Below are 17617 nucleotides of genomic sequence, written 5' to 3'. Positions count from 1 at the left end.
CTCTCCTTCTTCCTCCCACCTCCCAGAGTCCTTGCCAGAACAGTCCTATAAAGATGAGAGTGACGCAGCCACCCTGAGACAGACCCTTCCAGATCTAACACCTGATGACCCCTCCGATGCCCCAGCACTTCCTGCCGAAGACTCCGCCTCTGCCCCTGCCGCCGCAGACGCAGACGCAGCTGAGGGGGAGGAACCCGCTGACACTGGCGACCAGGACGGTGAAGAGTCTCCCAGCAAATCACCGTCCAAAAAGAAAAAGAAGTTCCGCACTCCTTCCTTCCTAAAGAAAAACAAAAAAAAGACAGAGTCCTAGATTGGTGAATGTCGGATCGGTCCTCAAGGCTGGCCTCTGCCTCTTTTCATTTTCGCTTTTTGTCTGCTATCATTGCACCCTTCGAGCAAAGCCACAGTTACACACAGTTACGCTTTTTGTTGTTTTTGATATCATTTGTCGCTGGCTTATTAACCTATTTTTCCTCGTTAGTGTGTGCCAATTTTGTATACAGTGTAAAAATGATTGATTGCATAAAGGTTTTTAATTATTAGAGGCTTTTAGTTGTGAGTGCATTGTCTTGTCCACTCCATCTGGCCTTTTATGCATGTCTATTACTACAGGCCCACACACTTGATGTGAGGTTTTAGGGTTTTATCGCCCTCCTTTTTTTAAAAAGAGTATTGCTAAACTGTTGTAACCACTAGAATGTATTGGGATTGTATCAAAAAAAAAAATGTCCAAGTGTCTTTTAAAAATAATGAATGCTGAAAGAAATGCTTGTACCGTCTCATTTCTGACAGTACGAAATACAAATTGCATAGTGCTAATTTTACCTCTGAAGCTGTGCACTGATGTAATTACATGTTAGCAGGCCAGAAGAACTACAGTTGGAAAATGCAGTCACACAAAATCCATGTTGATGTCTCCCATTAATCCAATATTTTGATTAAATCGTCCACATACAAGCTAAATCATACAATCTGGGTGTTTTGTTGACTTTCTTTTTAAAACTCAAAATCCCACAATCATTCATCACAGCCTTAACTTACAGGTATGTTGTATAGTGCGTCAGAGCTTTATATTATTTGGAAGTTTCAGTGTGGTTCAAGACAAAGCGTCAGTCGTCCCGTAAGTGTTGGCAAGCGATTGTGCTTGTTGATTACTCCATGGGTTTGATCATGTATTTGCTCCTGGCTGTAAGTCGTTGATATGAAGGAATGTGTTTAAAAAAACAACTCAGTTTATGTTTTTCATTTATTCTAATTATTTGAGCCTGTCTTTGTTTTGCTCCCTCTCTCCCTGTCTAAAAACAGACAGATATGCTACATATTGTGAGTTTACATATTTCATTCATGTAATTTTTTCTTTCTTTTTTTTTATCTTCTTGCGCTTTTTCTCACAATATAGATTGAGCTATGATTGCTTGCTGTGAGAGAGCACTGTGAACCTCCTCTTTTTATAAACCACTGTCTGGGAACTCATACCACATGTTGCATTTAGATAGTCACAATCAGTCATCGTAAATATAGATACAGTTGTTACAGAACGTGTATATGACAGTGTCACTGTTATGAAGCTGCATGATCAATCATATTTCAGAGCTTTTGAACCTGGTTATTCCTGTGTAAAACTCCACTTTGAGCAAATAGACTTCATCATAAATACTTGTGTGTTTCCAGTTGCGGTAAAGACACGGTGTACACTGGAGAAGCTTTTTTTTTTTTTTATGTCACTGATATATAATCAATGGTATGATGGCAAATGAGCTGTGCTTAAGGTTGCAGGGCATTAATAACGAGACCATCTCTACGCATTGTATTCATCCTGTTTTAGTAAAAGGTTAATCCTCAGTCTAAGTCACGGTGAACCAAAAGGCAAAAATAAAAGAAGCTTCACATAACCTGAGACGCTTAATAAACCTTCGCCTTTGTTCACAACAGGTGGTGTATCTACATCTTTACATACACAGACTGTCTAACTCACGAATGACTGCATGTGTAGAGTGCTTAAAGTGTGCGCTGTCCTTTTTAAATAACTAACTACCCCTAATTATATTTTAATTTTAGCTATAGGTTGCCTTGTAGTCATGGTTTTCATTTGAGTCAACCATAGATTTTGTTTTTAATCTCACAGCTACGCTGATTTGTATTCTCTTCCAACTTAAATGTGTCATCATTATATCATCTACAGACTTAATACTTCCACCCATGTTTTCTCATGGTTCTGCCTCTTTTACAACCATGAATAAAAAACACTACCGTGAAAGTCATTGTGTGATTGTAGTCATTTACACGTAATCTCCCTGTAAGTAATGTGATGTTATTTACAGTTAATCTCATTCTTCACAGGCAAGTGATTGGACTATTGTATGATTACTATATATGTGTCGGTATTAAAAGTATGAATCTTCCTGGGTAACTGTTAAGCAAATGATAAAGATGGATCAACAGTGTCAATTTGTTTAGTTTCATCAACAACTGTGTATACATATAAGTAATAAGTGTTAGATTTTAAACACAATGAAAGCAGCAAACACAAAACAAAAACAGGCAGTAAAATAGTCGATAAAGGTCAAATATATTTGAGCATGAAATACATTACTAGAATTGTATCCAAGCATTTTATTATCTATAATTTATTTGACCTGCTTTTGAAATATGGCTGATTTTCAGGACCATGTATGATACTAATTTAATCACTGGACCAGCAGAATATACAGCTGATGGCTCTGTGAGATTATTTGATCTAAAAGCTCATGATAACATGTTTGATAAGTATAAATGTTACCACATTTTGAATAAAAATGCCACAAATTAGGTTTATTATTATTGTTATTATTATTAATATCCTGCTGGTCAGAGTGCACTGGACTGATATAAGTCTTCCAGTGTTTCAATGTGCAGCCAAGAGATAGGAACATAGATAATGTTCTGGTTATCAGAAAACTGTATGCAGTAGTGGAAGATCTTTTACTTGAGTAAAACCAGCAATGCCACAGTGTAGTAAGCCCTGCATGCAAGATGAGTTTTATCCTAAATGTATCCTCTGGGGACCATGAACATGTGAACTAGATTTCAGTGTAGCCTAGAGATGTTTTGTACAAACATTACCAATACCAGAATCTTGTCCCTTGCTCCAGATACTATGTTTTTCTTGCTATTACTACTATCTAACTTACCGTTTGGGAGCTGCTGTAGCGAACACAATTTCCCTGCGGGGATTAATAAAGTATTTCTGATTGTGATGTGTGTGTGTACACATGTACATATACACTTTTTTGATCAATTTTATTATACAGTGTAGAAAATAATCAAAGTTAATTTATTTTTTGTGTACTTTTACTATTCAGTCATTCATGCTCTTATTTTGAAGGATGAACCTCCGGTTGTGGACACTAGAGGCGCTGCAGGAGAAAGTCAAACCGGAGGTAGGTCTAGTTTGCGTCTCCGTTTTGAACTCTGACCTCAGACGGTGCACGCTGGAAATGGAAACAACGTGGACAGCAGAAGATTAAAGTGTGTTTAAAGTGAATTTAAAGTTGGCGGAGTGTTGGTGTCTCATGTTTTCTTCCACCTGGATTAAACGCTTTGACTCCTGAACGCGGGAAAAGGTAAACACGTGATTACGTCACGTTTGTTTACAACGTAGCTCCAGTGTGCCGAGACTTGGCTGACTGATGCAGGATGGATGTTTGCACTCAGCAAGAAGAACAAAATGTTATATTATTATATTATTCATTGCCCCTTTCATTCAGGCTCTCAGATGGAGGCAGCCGGGTGAATAGAGTCTGTAATGTCACTGATCAGTTTACTACTGCTACTCTCTTCCAGATGGGGAAGGTGCCTAAGAAGAGGAGCCTTGCTGACAAGGTCCGCAAAACTAACCTAAGAAGAGGAGCCTTGCTGACAAGGTCCGCAAAACTAAGACCTCCACCGAGATCAAGAACAATCCGTTTGAAGTGAAAATCAACAGGAAGAAATTTGATATTCTGGGGAGGAAATCCAAACATGACGTGGGTCTGCCTGGTGTGTCTCGATCCAAAGCCATTAATAAGGTGAGAAAACACAGCCGGCATCATTCTTCCACCTTCAGCAGCCTCATTTCTTCATCATAAAATTCATTTTCAAGTCCCATAAATAACCAAATTTAATTATAATTTACTTTAAATTGTCAAACCTATTGGATGTGCAGGCTTACATCCTCTTATATAGGGTCATGATGCACATTTAAAATACTAACTGCTGTTGATTATTATCTGATATCATAAATTATTAATTTTAGACCGATTAAAATGACTCTTCTTGAAAATATAGTGATGTTCACCTGCCCCGTATAACAACATTTAAAACATATCGGGGGGATTAACCCCTTTTCTATGGCGATGATGATGTGATTGGTCAACAGACCTGTGAATGTGACATATATACATCATCACAGGAGCACATAAAATAAATAGATTATTGTCATTAACAAATATCTTATGGTTTATTCTATGAACCATCAGCTGTTGATTTGTTCGAGTTTATGGCCTCAGACACCATCTGCATGTTGATACTGTGAAATTTCCCAGTTAACCCAACAAGTCGTCATCTTTTGATGATGTAATTAGGTTTTGTGATGAACGTCAGTCGGTGACTGCAGTTAAAATTTTCTGCGTTCATCTGTGCTGCAAACTTCTCATGCACAAAACCGACTGTGCGACCGTCCTCTCCAGTGTCATCGGATCGTTGAATGTCTCGATTAGCTGATTTGGATCCTAATGAACTCAGGCGCCGTCAAATTGTGTTTTTGAAAGTTCATCTTCAGTGTAATTTTACAAAAGGTTATGAGGTGCATTTCCTGTGCTTGTAACTGATTTTAGTGCAAAAAGACTGACCGGCTCCTCATTTTTAATGACCCCTCTCTCAGGCCAGTTAGGTGATACTTCATAGCCTCAGGATGTTTTGTGAAAATGGCCCCTCGTTCTTTAATCAGACTGACCGAACACAGGGAACTACAGCTGCAAACAGATGCCACAGAAGAGCCAAATGTCAGTGTGAGACAAATGTGGTCGATGCGGCAGAATAAAGAAAAGGGAGTCAGACTCTGAATAAAACATAAGAGATTTTGCCATCGGATGAAATGAAATAAAAAATAAACTCTTCTACTGCAGCACTGTAGCTGGCAGCCATGGGTCACAGCTCATCATCCATTTAACACTGTCTGTGCTGTGAAGCCTGGTGCTCACAGTATCATGCTGGGAGGTGGGATTTTCTGCGCTTTGGGAGGACCGAGAAGAGCATGAACAAAACTAAACACAAGTTAAAGTAGAAACTGCACACTTAAAATAAACTACATATGACTTCAAATGTATGTTTTTGTCTGTATACATGTGAGTTTTTTTCAAATTAAACTCTCATTACACTCAACAACTTTGTGCCTATATTACAGAATATTTTTTTGTAGCATGTCGGATCTTTGTGTGTGCTTGCAGATCAGATCATACAATTGTTGATTTTTATTTTTAATGTGTAGAGAAAAGAAACCCTCCTGAAGGAATACAAACAGAAGAACAAGTCCAACAAATTAATTGACAGACGCTTTGGGGAGTATGACACCAAGATGGCACCAGAGGACAAAATCCTCCAGAGGTTCGCGATGGAGAGACAGGTGAGTGACGTAATAACGCGTAAAGACGCACTGGACATCTGTTTTCAATAACTTTTCAATAAAATAATTCCAGCATTCAGACATATGTGAAAAGACATTCAGTAATGTCACTATCTAAGGGCCTCACTTTGACTTTCATCAGTTCTCTTACTGACTTTAGTAGTTCAGCTTTCAGCTGGTCCTGTCATTTATCAAAGACCAGTGAGACGACGCAAGAGCATCTCGCTTTGAGCTACAAAACTAAGAACTTTGTTTTGTTTTGATCTGTCCAGCGTGTCCATGATAAGAAGGATGTGTACAACCTAAATGAGGAGGAGGAGCTGACACATTATGGACAGTCACTCGCTGAGATGGAGAAATTCAACGACCTTGTGAATAGCGATGATGAATCGGAAGAGAAAGGTCTTTTGTCAGGTGAGTACCGCTTGTGTTCAAACACCGAATGAACAGAAAGTTAATTTAATATAGATTGATGTGGCACTTTCCTCTTAGCCTCATAAAACACTGTCAGTTTTTTTTGCTTTCCTCTATTGTCAGTCCATGAGCTTTATATTTACAGAATCTTCCAAAAAACATCAAATTGCAAAGCCCATGAATGTGGTGGCTTTTTATTGAGTGGGTTCCCAGTCCAAAACTGGATTTGATAAGTCATGTTATAGTTGACAGAGCTGGTACATAATAGTGGCACTTCTCTTCCTCATCTAGCTGAGCTGACCGCCTCTCACTTCGGAGGAGGAGGGGGTCTCCTCAAAAAGAAAACATCAGGGGATCAGCAGGAGGAAGAAGGAAACCAGAGAGCCAAGTCCAGACAGGAGCTCATTGAAGAACTCATCCAGAAGTCCAAGCAGGAGAAGGTGAGTCAGTAACACAATCCTTTTGATTACTCGGCTCCACGCTGATCTTTTAAACCTGTTAAACGAGGATATACGTCAGCACGCGAACTGCACTCTCACCAAAAACTATTAAAGCTACTCATGGTCCTTCATTACTTTAATAGTTAATAGAGCATACAACATCCAGCTGTGGACCAAAGCTACAGCTGTAAATAGTCCCCCAGAAATGCACTAATTACTCCTGACTTGGTAAAGTTCGCTAATGTTTTCTTAAATTCTTTTGACTGATTTTAGCGGGAGCGACAGGTGCAGAAAGAGGAGGCGCAGGAGCTGACCGAGAAGCTGGATCAAGAGTGGAAGAGCATCCAGGCTCTGATGGTGAAAAAGACACCCAAAGGTGAAAGTGCAGACAAACCGGAGGAGAAGCCCAAGGTAGGGTTCGCACTGATCAATCAACAGAATGTGTGCTTTCATCCGTCAGTGACAGAGCCTGATGTTTCTCTGTTTTCTGTCTCATTACTTTCTCTTTTGTGTGTTCCAGCTTGAAGAGTATGACATGAGGGTCAGAGAGCTCGGCTTCGAGATGAAGGCTCAGCCTTCGGAGAAGATGAAAACCCCAGAGGAGCTCGCGCGGGAGGCAAAAGAGAAGCTGCAGAAGCTAGAGGTACGTTCACAGTGAGCATTTTTATCTAAATGTGGACAACTTTCTGTCATCCGTCACCCCATTGAAATATTGTTTTAATATAGTTTAAGCCTCTGTGTGACAGTTTTCTATCCCTGTGCTTTCTCCAGGCTGACCGTCTGAGGAGGATGATGGGAGATGAAGTTGGGGATAGTGCACAGAGTCAGGTCCACATGTCTGCTGATGACCTCAACGATGGCTTCATCCTGGATAAGGAAGACAAGAAGACCCTGTCTTATCAGGTAAGCGAGAACAGGTTTTATTATACAGTATTATTTTTGTTATTACAGAATTTATTCCATTCACATTTCTTTTGTCTGTCCAGGATGGAAAATGGAACATCGGAGAGGAGTCTGGAGACGATAAGGATGAAGATGAAGAAGGGGGAGAGAGTGATGAGGAGGAAGAATCAGAGGCAGAGGAGGACGATGGAGATGAAGAGGAAGAAGAAGGCGAGGAGGAGGACGACGAGGAGCAGGATGAGGAAGAGGAGGAGCAAGAGGGTGGCAGTGAAGAAGAAGAAGAAGAAGATGGTCACTCTGACCTGGATTCTGAGCAAGAAAGCGAGGATGGGGAGAGGAAACAGGAGGACGAAGAGACCAGTGCCAAACCGAGCACGAGTCTGAGCAAAGAGGAGCTGAAGGCTCAGCAGGAGGCCGCTAAAGCAGAGCTCCCATACACATTTACTGGTAACTACACACAGAAATCTGACCCTGATTCTAAAAAATAAAGATCCTTTTAATCTGTTTTACTTACATCCTCTGTCTCCTGCTCTTGTAGCTCCGGAGAGCTACAGCGACTTGAAAGATTTGCTCCATGGCCACACTCCGGACAACCAGCGCATCATCGTGGCCAGGACTCAAAAATGCAACCATCCTAGTTTGGCTGCAGGCAATAAGCTCAAACTGCAGGTACGACATGGACGAGGTTATATATTTGTGTGAATCAGCGTGCTGTCTCTGCAGACAGTTTCAGGTTGCATTCAGTGCTGAATGAACTCACAGCGTAACCTCCGTTTGTCTCAGAAACTGTTCGGCTTTCTCTCGGAGTACATCGGAGAACTGGCCACCAGGAGCCCACCTGAACTCGCCACCATCGACAGGCTCATACCGTGAGTTGAAAAAGTAGCTCACTCTCACAGGTTCACCCCCTAATTCAAATTCCTCCAAATGTTTCATTGCTTCTCTGTTTTTCTTTCTTTCTCTCTCTAGAGAGATGTACACCTTGTGTCAGATGTTTCCAGAAGCAGCCTGTAAGGCCATGCAGACCATCCTCGGAGACGCCGGTCATAGCATGGAGGAGGTGCTCGAGGTCAAAGGGCATGTCGCTTTCCCAACATTAGACATGGTATGAATTATTTACCGCGAATAAGCATAAACATGAGAGATTTCAGTTCACAGCCTTGTATCCATTCTAGCTCCTCTTGGTTAAGGGTGCAGGTTTTGTTTTCAGAAGTGTGGAGACAATGAAGTCAAAAAAAAAATCAATTCTTTGTCTGGTAGGAAGATAATGACTGTAAATACTAAGTAATAGTAAAAGTACACATTCATTTTTTTACTTGAAAGACATGCAGAGAATGCTAAACTGCTTATTTAAGTCCAGATTAGTGCCTGTAGTCCTCTTCTCTGAACCAACAACCTCCAAGAGAAAGGTAGAGCAACCTGTATGTAGTCTGAGAGGCAAAACCCAGGGCATAAATACACAGGCACAATACATTTTCTTTCTTCTGTAAATGACAAAAAGATTTACGGTATGTTTTGTTTTTTGTGTTTCAAGCTTATCTACCTTAAAGTGACGGCGCTGCTGTTCCCTACCTCCGACTTCAGACACCCTGTTGCCACTCCAGCGCTGCTTTACATCAGCCAGGCTCTCACTAAGGTACACACAGTCTTCATCGTGTTCTCCTCAAGACAAATTCAGTGTTTACATGGCAGTTATGTTGAAGTAAATCTCCTCAATGCCACAATGTCAGTTTCACTGGACAAATGAATGTTTGGTTTTTGTCCATCCTTAGTGTCCAGTCAGATCATTACAGGACGTCACGTCAGGGTTAGTGCTGTGCTGCCTGGCGGTGGAGTATGTCTCTTTTTCAAAGCGCTTCATGCCTGAACTTATCAACTTCCTGGCTGGAACGCTACATCTGGCCGTGCAGGACAAGACCTCTCTAGGTAGCCGCTTGCTCATGTTTCACCACACACAGGTTTATCCTGTCATGATTATATCATGTATGTTTTTTGGTGCCAGCATTCGTAAAGTGAATCTGTGTGTGTGTTTTGTTGCAGGTTATACTGTGGTACCGCCTTTTAGGCCATCAGGGAAGTGCAGCGATCTTCTGGTGTTGTCAGACTCGGAGTCCTGCAAAAGCTGGAGCAAGAAGAGCCTTCCGCTGTCTGCTACCCATCACATGGACCTTAGAAATGACCTAGACAGAGATCACCATAGGTAGGAGTTAGAGACATTTCAGCAAATCTATTTTACAATCTGCTACAACAACATAGGCAAAAACGACGACCTAATTAATAAGTTTAGAAAGCAAAGTAGTCAGAGTGACGGTGTAATGACTCATTTTGCAGGGCCGGGTATGATTCATTCATTCTGACAGGATACAGGTCTGTCAACAGCAGCACAATCTGCGACATTAGTGGACTTGTGATTGTACACCTCTAACCTCCCTCTGTGCACCTTGAGTCTGTGCCCAGGCAACACTGTTGCTTATGAATGATGTTTGCGTCATTTAGGTAACATAGAGTCTTTAAAATCTGTCCTCTGTTTACATCAGATTTCCTGGAGCTGTGTTATTGTGAATGTCAGGCCATGTATGAAGCTGCAATCATTTATTTGAGTCACGATAAGATGTACGTAGTGAACGTTAGTTAAAAGATAGGTGCACGTTTCTTCTAGTTCATTTTATAACAAAACAAGTTTCTGGTTTGACGCGTCCGCAGCTCAGCAATGAAATCCTGTCGAGGAAAACCAAAATAGTTTCCTATTTTAATGTGGACGGTGCCCACTTGATTTGTCTCAGGCTGCTGTAGTTTCATATGAGCTTCAGTTGAATGTTAAAATGCATTTTCATACAAAACAAGGACTGTAGATTTTGCTCCATCCCTTTCACCAGAGAAACATTGCACAGCCTGTGTCTTTAATATTATGTAGTACTGGTATGTGAGTAATGTTTCGGGAAAAAAAAGAACCTATCCAGGCTTTTCAGAAAGATTTTTATGAGCATTACCGTCTTTATTAATTATCTTTATTAAATTTCCTCCCCCTTTTTTACGCATTCACCGTTCCAAGATGACGAAGCCAAACCCGGTGTCTTCAGACGTATCGTGTCCAACCTTAACTTGACCTCCGGAGGCGTTCAGAAATGACTCACAATGCCTTATGGGATCAACCAGAATGGTCTGTAATAGTACCATGTAATAACAGCAATGAACTCTTCCCTGGAGACAAATATAGACCCAGTTGGAAGAGAGGGAGGCCGATAAAATGTGTTTTCACACAGCTTCTCATGTGCAGTTTGGACTAGAATAAGACCAAAAAATGCAACAGCAAGACGGGAAGAGATGAAGTGAGACTCAATAATTACCTTTTATAGACTGGTGAAGAAAAGACCAGCTCATTTATCGTTTCATAAAATGGAAGCACGCAAACCTTTACAACGTTTTTATAAAATGTCCCACAGTTCTAAAGAATTCATTTGTGATCGTGCCCGCATTGATGACCGCCGTTGTACGGATATGAAAAGATAAACCATCAAACTGTGTTTACCTGTACAGACTGTGTATGGCTCAGAGCTGATACATCCACTCGTGTGAATCTGATGAGTCGCCAGCGTGGTTTCACACAGCAGCTGTTGTGTGGGCACGCAGCAAAGCTTTGCAAACAGGCTTCGACGGACCATGATTGTGCACAGTTTGTGAGAATATACTTTTTTTAAAATTTGTACTAAACTAAAATGAATTCTCATAACATGCCACAAAAGACTCAAACGTGGTTATGTTGGAGAGAAATACATTTTCATTTATTTGTAAAAAAGAAAAATAAATAAACACATGAGTCACAAAGATTAAGCATATAAAGTTCCAAATGTAATTATTTATGTATTTAAAAATGAAAAAGAAGCATTTTTTGTCTGTAATCATTAACCAAAAGCACACACTGATTTATTCAATGTATAAATCTAAAGCAGCAGCTGTGATACTGTAGTTTAATTCATAATAATTCACGCCGAAGCTTGCTGCAACCCCAGTTATCTAATCAGTAAATAAGGTCTGATCCAGTCCAGTCTACTCCACACTGCTGTGAACAACAGCACTGCGTGACTCCTGCTCGTCACACCTAGGCGCCAAGTAATATTCTAATTTCTGCCTTCCTTCAGGCCTCACGATGACACATGGACACCAGCAGCTCTAGTCTGTGGTAATTACTGTCAGGGTAATAGAGGCTGTATTGGTAGGGAAAAGGACAGAGTGAGTGTATTGAAGAGAAAGTGTGTCTAAATGTGTTAAGAATGTCGAACTCATGGAAGAACGGTGAGGAAAATTTAGATAACTATACACAAACCTGAGATGCTCCATGTTTTTGTATCTCTCTGCAGGTTGATGTGTCTTTCTACTTGCCTGGACCTGGTGAAACGGTGCTGCCTGCTCTACAAAGACCTCATTTCATTCACATGCATCTTCCAGCCAATCAGAACGCTGCTGTCCAAACATCTTTCAAGCCAAACATTGCCAGAGCTGTTACAGGTTGGTTCCAAAGAGGGTTTGGAGACAGTGAGGTTTCTCTCTCTCTCTCTCAAAGTGTCTTCTATTCAGTTTCTCGATGTCAATGTTTGTCGCAGGAGCTTCACAGCGAGATCCTGGAGACCATCAGCAGTGCTCCTGTGACTCACGCCCGGCTGGTTTTAGACAAGAAGAAGCCTATTCCTCTGAAGCTGCTCACACCAAAGATTGTTGAAGTGTAAGTAAAAAGTTAAAATGATTATTATATTACACCACATAGAAGCATAGAAATATGCTGGTACATCTGTTTTAATGTCTCATTTGCCCTGTTTTTAATATTTGTCAGGTTGGACTATGGGAAGAAGCGTGGCAGCACCAGAGAAGAGAGAGAGAAGGAGCGATTGAAGCACAAGTATAAGAAGGAGTTCAAGGGCGCTCTGAGGGAGATCAGGAAGGACTCTCGCTTCCTGGCCAGAGAGAAGCTCAGTGAGGTCATGAACAGGTGGGGATGACACGCACACACACACACAGTGTCAAACCAGAATGTTTCTGTGAAATGCTTCTGTTATTAAAACGCCTCTCTACTTTTTTTTTTTTACTCGTCGTGTGTTCCAGAGATGCAGAGAGAAAGAGGAAGGTGAAGGAACTCTTTGGCAGTCTGGCCACTCAGGAGGGAGAGTGGAAGGCCCTGAAGAGGAGGAAGAGGAAGTGAGATACAGAAGCTCAGTCTTCATCGCTTCTCTCCGTCAGCTGCTCCCTGTCAAATGGACATCTCACATCCAGCTGTGGACGGCAAAATGTACATCTGTGAAACTGCGAAATTTGTGGATTTTTGAAAAAAAAAAAAAACATTTGTCGCAACACATATTTTATACTGTTTGAGAAATATCTGTCAGTGATTCACACTGAGTTGTCAAATATTCCGATGTGGGTGGCTGATGCGATGAACGGATACTGTTGCCGGAAATGTCAGTCAACCCAGCAGTGAATACTTTGCATTCTCCTTTTTCCCTTCACCAGAATCCATCACTATAAAATGTTACAAATACAACAAAAAAATAAATGTCAGTATCTTTCTGTTCTCTTATTTTCTGCAACATAAAATCAGGATTATTTCAACTGTGAAAAATAAGCACTGTTACAGAGAGTCTACACATATTTTACATGTATGTATGACTTGTCAGGTCTATTATACGAATCTCAAGTGGCCATCTCTACAGGGAGTGAAGCCAGTTTTGTAGTTGAAGTGAGAATTAAACCACAGCCGTACAGGATTGTTGAAAGATGGAGGAGGGATGTGTGAGAAAAAAACAGTGATGGAGGTCCATATGGAGAAGAAAAGAAGCTGCCCCTGAACCAAGAATGACAGTTATTTTCAAGGGAATGCAACAAAGTGGGTGTAGTCAGGTAGGTGTCATTGAATTTCTATCATCACGTTTTAATAGAAGTCAAACAGCAATCACACGCTTTTGGGTTGTAGGTTGGTACAGCAGCAGGAAGAGCTTGGTAAAGACTTGACTGGTTGGGTCTGAGGATTTAAAGGTCTCTGCAGTCTGGAGTGACATTTAGACTTTTGAGGGTTGCTATTTAGTTCATCTTGCACCTCTGCTAATATTATACTTTTTCCACAAACTGAATTTTTATTATTATATTATTTTTTTATTTAAAATTGTGTCACCTGTTCATGCCTTTCTCATTCTTCCACGTCTTCTCTTTCCCCTTTTGTAATATCCTGTAGGTGGCAGCCTCTGCATCCAGCAACAGTCTGCACACGCTCACCTTGTCCATGTTGTCCATGTCATTTTCTCTCCAGCTGCTGCTCTGTTGCTGCAAGCTGTCAGGCATCAAACTGATTCTGCAGGTTTGTCACATTCTTGGTGCTCAATGCGTATTCCCAGTTCATCTTGGACATCTTGCCTGAATCATATTGTAGTGGAGGCTGGTGAAATGCAAACCATGAAGTGTGAGCTCTTTTTTTTCCAGCTTGATGACAACCTCCTCTTCAAGGTATCCCAAGGTGTCTCCTTTAATTTGAGCTCGCTGATGCTGCCACCTCCTCGTAGTGGTTCTGCATGGTTTTGAGCTCAGCTTGTAGAGCAGCATTCCTCTGGTGTCGTGCCTGGACGTCCTCTGCATCCTGTAAACCTGTCATTCAACTCCTGCATTTTTCCACCTTTTCATTGGCCTGATACCAGTTTATCACTGTTGCCACTTGGATTGTTGTGCCCTGAAAACCTGAGACCTGAAACCACAACTGAGGAGGATTAGAGACAATGACATGACTCAAATAACTTTTTTTCTTATGAATTAAACTTGGTCTCTCTTTTTTGTTTAAGATACACTTTTGATTGCTGAAGTAAAAAGCTGTCATTTTGCTCTCCTACTACTACAACGGTACAATTACCAAACAGTCAAACTGCTGTCTCTAACTGGTCAATGCTCTGGTGAAAATAAGGATTGCCTTCACAAGGACCAAAATGACTATACATTCAAATCTGAAATCTTTGATCATAATTATTGAAATGCTGTCCAATACCAGAAAATTTGAATGCTTTAATAGTCTCAAGGGTGAAAAATGGGTTAGAATTAATATTATGAGGGCATGAAGTCAAATATCAGTATTGCATGACATGGACTATATACACAAGTGAAGCCAGTCTAACAAGACGGAGGAGAAACTAATCAGGGTGGAACAGACGATCAAGACTTGCTGGAAATACAACAAAGGCAGGAAATAAAATAACGGACACCAAGAGATGATTAGAAAATAAAACAGGAAACACTAAATAACAAACCCAAAACAATGATGGTCCAAGGACACATCACTGTTTGTGTAGAAGTAAAATTGCATTTTAAATTCAATTAAATATGGTTAATAATATTGTTTAGTGAAGCTCAATCCGATAACACAAAAGATCACATATTATGTTCAGTACATTGGAACAGCAGCTGATTTAAGTTTGTTTTAAAATTTGTTTTTGCTCTTCTGTCAAATCTGATAAATGACGTATTTTGGCTCCATAATGACCACATTATTTATTATTTAGTCATGTTGTGGGCCAGTTGGTTACCAGTTTAATATGTTATTACTGGACAATGTGAAGCTAAAGCTGTGTTGTTGTTTTTTTCTCACACGGATGCATGGATCTGCCATGATGAACAACAAGGACTCATCGGCTTCTTTGAGCCTGCGGGGAAGTTCCAGGAAACCGCAGCTGACAGGTATGTGGACAACAACAAGCGAGGAGGTCCAAGGCCTCGCTGCGGGATTCATTAGTAAGAAATGGAAGTGAGAAGTGGTGAATGAAATGACTCGCTGTTTTCTTGGGAGTGCTGATCTTGTATGTAAAAGCCAATGTTTACATCTGTATCAAATATGGCTTTAAACATGATTTTTTGAATGTTTCACCCTAGTAAAGGCTACAAAAAGTAGATGTATTGATGTACTGCAGTTGGATGTGGACATGGACATGGCTGGTATGATGCTGGAAGAATGGGTCAACAAAAACTTGTTGATGCATTTGGTGGTCCTGGTGTTAATGGAGCAGAACTATCTTAGAGGAAAGATGCTGGAGGACTTGGTTGCAAGGACGGACCTCTTTAAGGGCATGTCTTTCTTTCTTAGCACACACACACCTATAGAGTCTGCTGATAGACAGCTTTGTGCAGCATGTAGTCAAGGCCAACATGCTTTACAGTAATAACACCAGTGTTACAGGCAGAATTATTACTGCAGCTCAGCTTTAATCCAAGACACATTCTCTCTGATTAACGTTAACAGAAATAACAAACATCTAATCCCGAATATTAATATTACTAAATCCTTAAAACAGCAATCTGCAACTGGTGCAGGAGTACATGTTGTCCTCTGTGGTCCCCCCAGATGATTGTTTCACAGCTGACAAATGCGTGCTTTCACACACTTCATTCTTTGGTACTTGCTTTCATTTTATTTGGTACTTGCTGTCATTTCCCTTTATACAACAATGTCCTAATGCCCCTGAGTTGATTATTGAGTTATTTTGTGGGTAAACAGTGTGCAGTGTTTAACACGTACTAATTCAATCCAATTAAAACATGTTAACATAAATAGGCAAAATATGAATTTGCAGAACTTAAATGGGAGGGATGTGTTGAAGTCAATAGCGAAATAGTTAAAGACGTTTTGTGTTGAAAAAGATTCAACATTTAGTATTGAAGAGTATTGAAATGTTGTTATGTGATGCTTAAAGGTCCAGTGTGTAAGATTTACGGGGCTCTATTGGCAGAAATGGAATATAATATGTTTAACAGTGCTTTCATTAGTGTGTAATCACCTGTAAAATAAGAATCATTATGATTTTGTTAACTTAGAATAAGCCTTTAATAGTTACAGATGCTACAGGTTCTATGGAGTCCATCATGTTACCCTGCAATGCTTCCACAGTCTCTCATTGCCGTTCTTGTATTTGGAACTGGACTCTGAGTAAAAAATGTCATTATCCATTAAACTCTTAGTATCTTATCAACTACTCTGAGAAGATGATAGTAATGTTATCCGTATCCACAGTCGTGTGACTGATTCACTGTGAGTAAGGAAACTGGAACCAGATGTGATGAAGGCGAGATAGCCGATATATTTGGTATATAAAAAATAATGTGTATAATAGTATTGGAGGCGGATTGAATGATGTGGTTTAATTTTGATATTTTGATATTGAAGCTCACACTGGTCAGCATCACTGTGTGAGTATTCTCAGATGACTTATACAATACTTTTTGAGTACTATTTGAAAAGACACAATCTAATGAGAAAAACATAAATTATTCAATACTAATTTATCATAGAAAATCTGATTTGTGATTATTATAAATATACATCCTGAGTGTCACCCCTAACCACTTGATCAGGTTCCTTTCTTCCATTTATGCCATTAAACGTCTCTGTGGCTATTATTGCCTGTATTAGCAGACAGGAAGAACATTGACCAAGACCATCAATTTAGATCATGTTACATCCCCATCTCTGAGCATGGTGATGTAAGCAGCTAACTGCAGAACATTTGTTGCCTTGAAGCAACAGATGGAAAGTCCTACTTTAAGAATATGTATAAAGTAAAATGTGTCTTTAATGCGGTGCCACCTGAGGACGAAACACATACAGAAGCAACAAACACAAACATTGTGCTTCGAGTCATTAAAGCATACACACACATCAAAACGCAAACAGTAAAAGGAATGTAACAAATATTAAAACAAATATATTACAGGAGAGACTCTCTGAGTTTCTCTTTTATGATGTGTTCTGCCATTTAGGATACGATATGATAGACTTTAATGAGCCCACTCTGGAAAAATTCACTTGTTACAGCCGCTCACATACACAGGTGGATAAGAAAAATACTCATAAATAAGAAATATACAGAATAAATCTGAGATACTTGAATATATACATATCTATACCTAACAGTAACACAGGAAAAAGTAACTGAATAATTCACCAGTGCTACATGAAGTCATGCTGGTGTTGAAGTCTGACAGCTGCTGGAATGAAGGACCTGTGGTAGTGCTCTTTCTTAAATGGTGGGGGCCCCCACGGTCTCATTTAGGGGGAGAGAGGAGTTGTTCATGATGGATGTCTCCTTTGCTAACATCCTCCTCTACCCAGCTTCCTTTATTGAGTCTAGAGGACAGCCCCTCTCCGTCCGCTTCCCCCTTCCCAGCAGACCACTACAGAACTTCACTTTTTTATGTG

The 17617-nt window shown here is 40.3% G+C and overlaps 2 protein-coding genes across 9 annotated transcripts in view; both read left to right on the top strand.

The window, feature by feature from the left end:
* add1 (adducin 1 (alpha)) overlaps positions 1-2260 on the top strand; it is a 30782-nt gene extending 28522 nt beyond the window's left edge. For 4 of the 7 annotated variants that reach the window (XM_010742606.3, XM_019275535.2, XM_010742598.3 and 1 more), the window contains one exon: positions 27-2260. In XM_010742606.3, the coding sequence (XP_010740908.1) occupies positions 27-313 (287 nt within the window). In that variant the 3' untranslated portion in view covers positions 314-2260. The remainder of the gene's footprint in view (positions 1-26) is intronic. The other 3 variants (XR_003462857.1, XM_027282021.1, XM_027282020.1) reach the window with 3 other exon arrangements.
* A 1168-nt stretch (positions 2261-3428) lies between these two features.
* nop14 (NOP14 nucleolar protein homolog (yeast)) lies at positions 3429-12960 on the top strand. 2 transcript variants are annotated; one of them, XM_027282264.1, is made up of 20 exons: positions 3429-3605; positions 3826-3864; positions 3906-4049; positions 5510-5644; positions 5917-6058; positions 6350-6498; positions 6772-6909; positions 7019-7141; positions 7270-7401; positions 7485-7848; positions 7940-8070; positions 8185-8270; positions 8371-8506; positions 8936-9037; positions 9174-9327; positions 9442-9601; positions 11760-11907; positions 12003-12121; positions 12230-12385; positions 12499-12595. In XM_027282264.1, the coding sequence occupies exons 2-20, from the start codon at positions 3826-3828 to the stop codon at positions 12593-12595; spliced, it is 2655 nt and encodes an 884-aa protein (XP_027138065.1). In that variant the 5' UTR covers positions 3429-3605. The 2 variants fall into 2 exon arrangements, with proteins under 2 accessions (XP_027138065.1, XP_027138064.1); XM_027282263.1 differs by lacking the exon at positions 3429-3605 and having other exon boundaries at positions 12499-12960.
* Positions 12961-17617: the final 4657 nt, after the last annotated feature.

The sequence above is a fragment of the Larimichthys crocea genome, chromosome IX (genome assembly GCF_000972845.2).
Source record: "Larimichthys crocea isolate SSNF chromosome IX, L_crocea_2.0, whole genome shotgun sequence".
NCBI classification, from domain to species: domain Eukaryota; kingdom Metazoa; phylum Chordata; class Actinopteri; family Sciaenidae; genus Larimichthys; species Larimichthys crocea.
The sequence above is the reverse complement of the archived record's forward strand: the minus strand, read 5'-3'. Positions and strand labels throughout refer to the sequence as shown.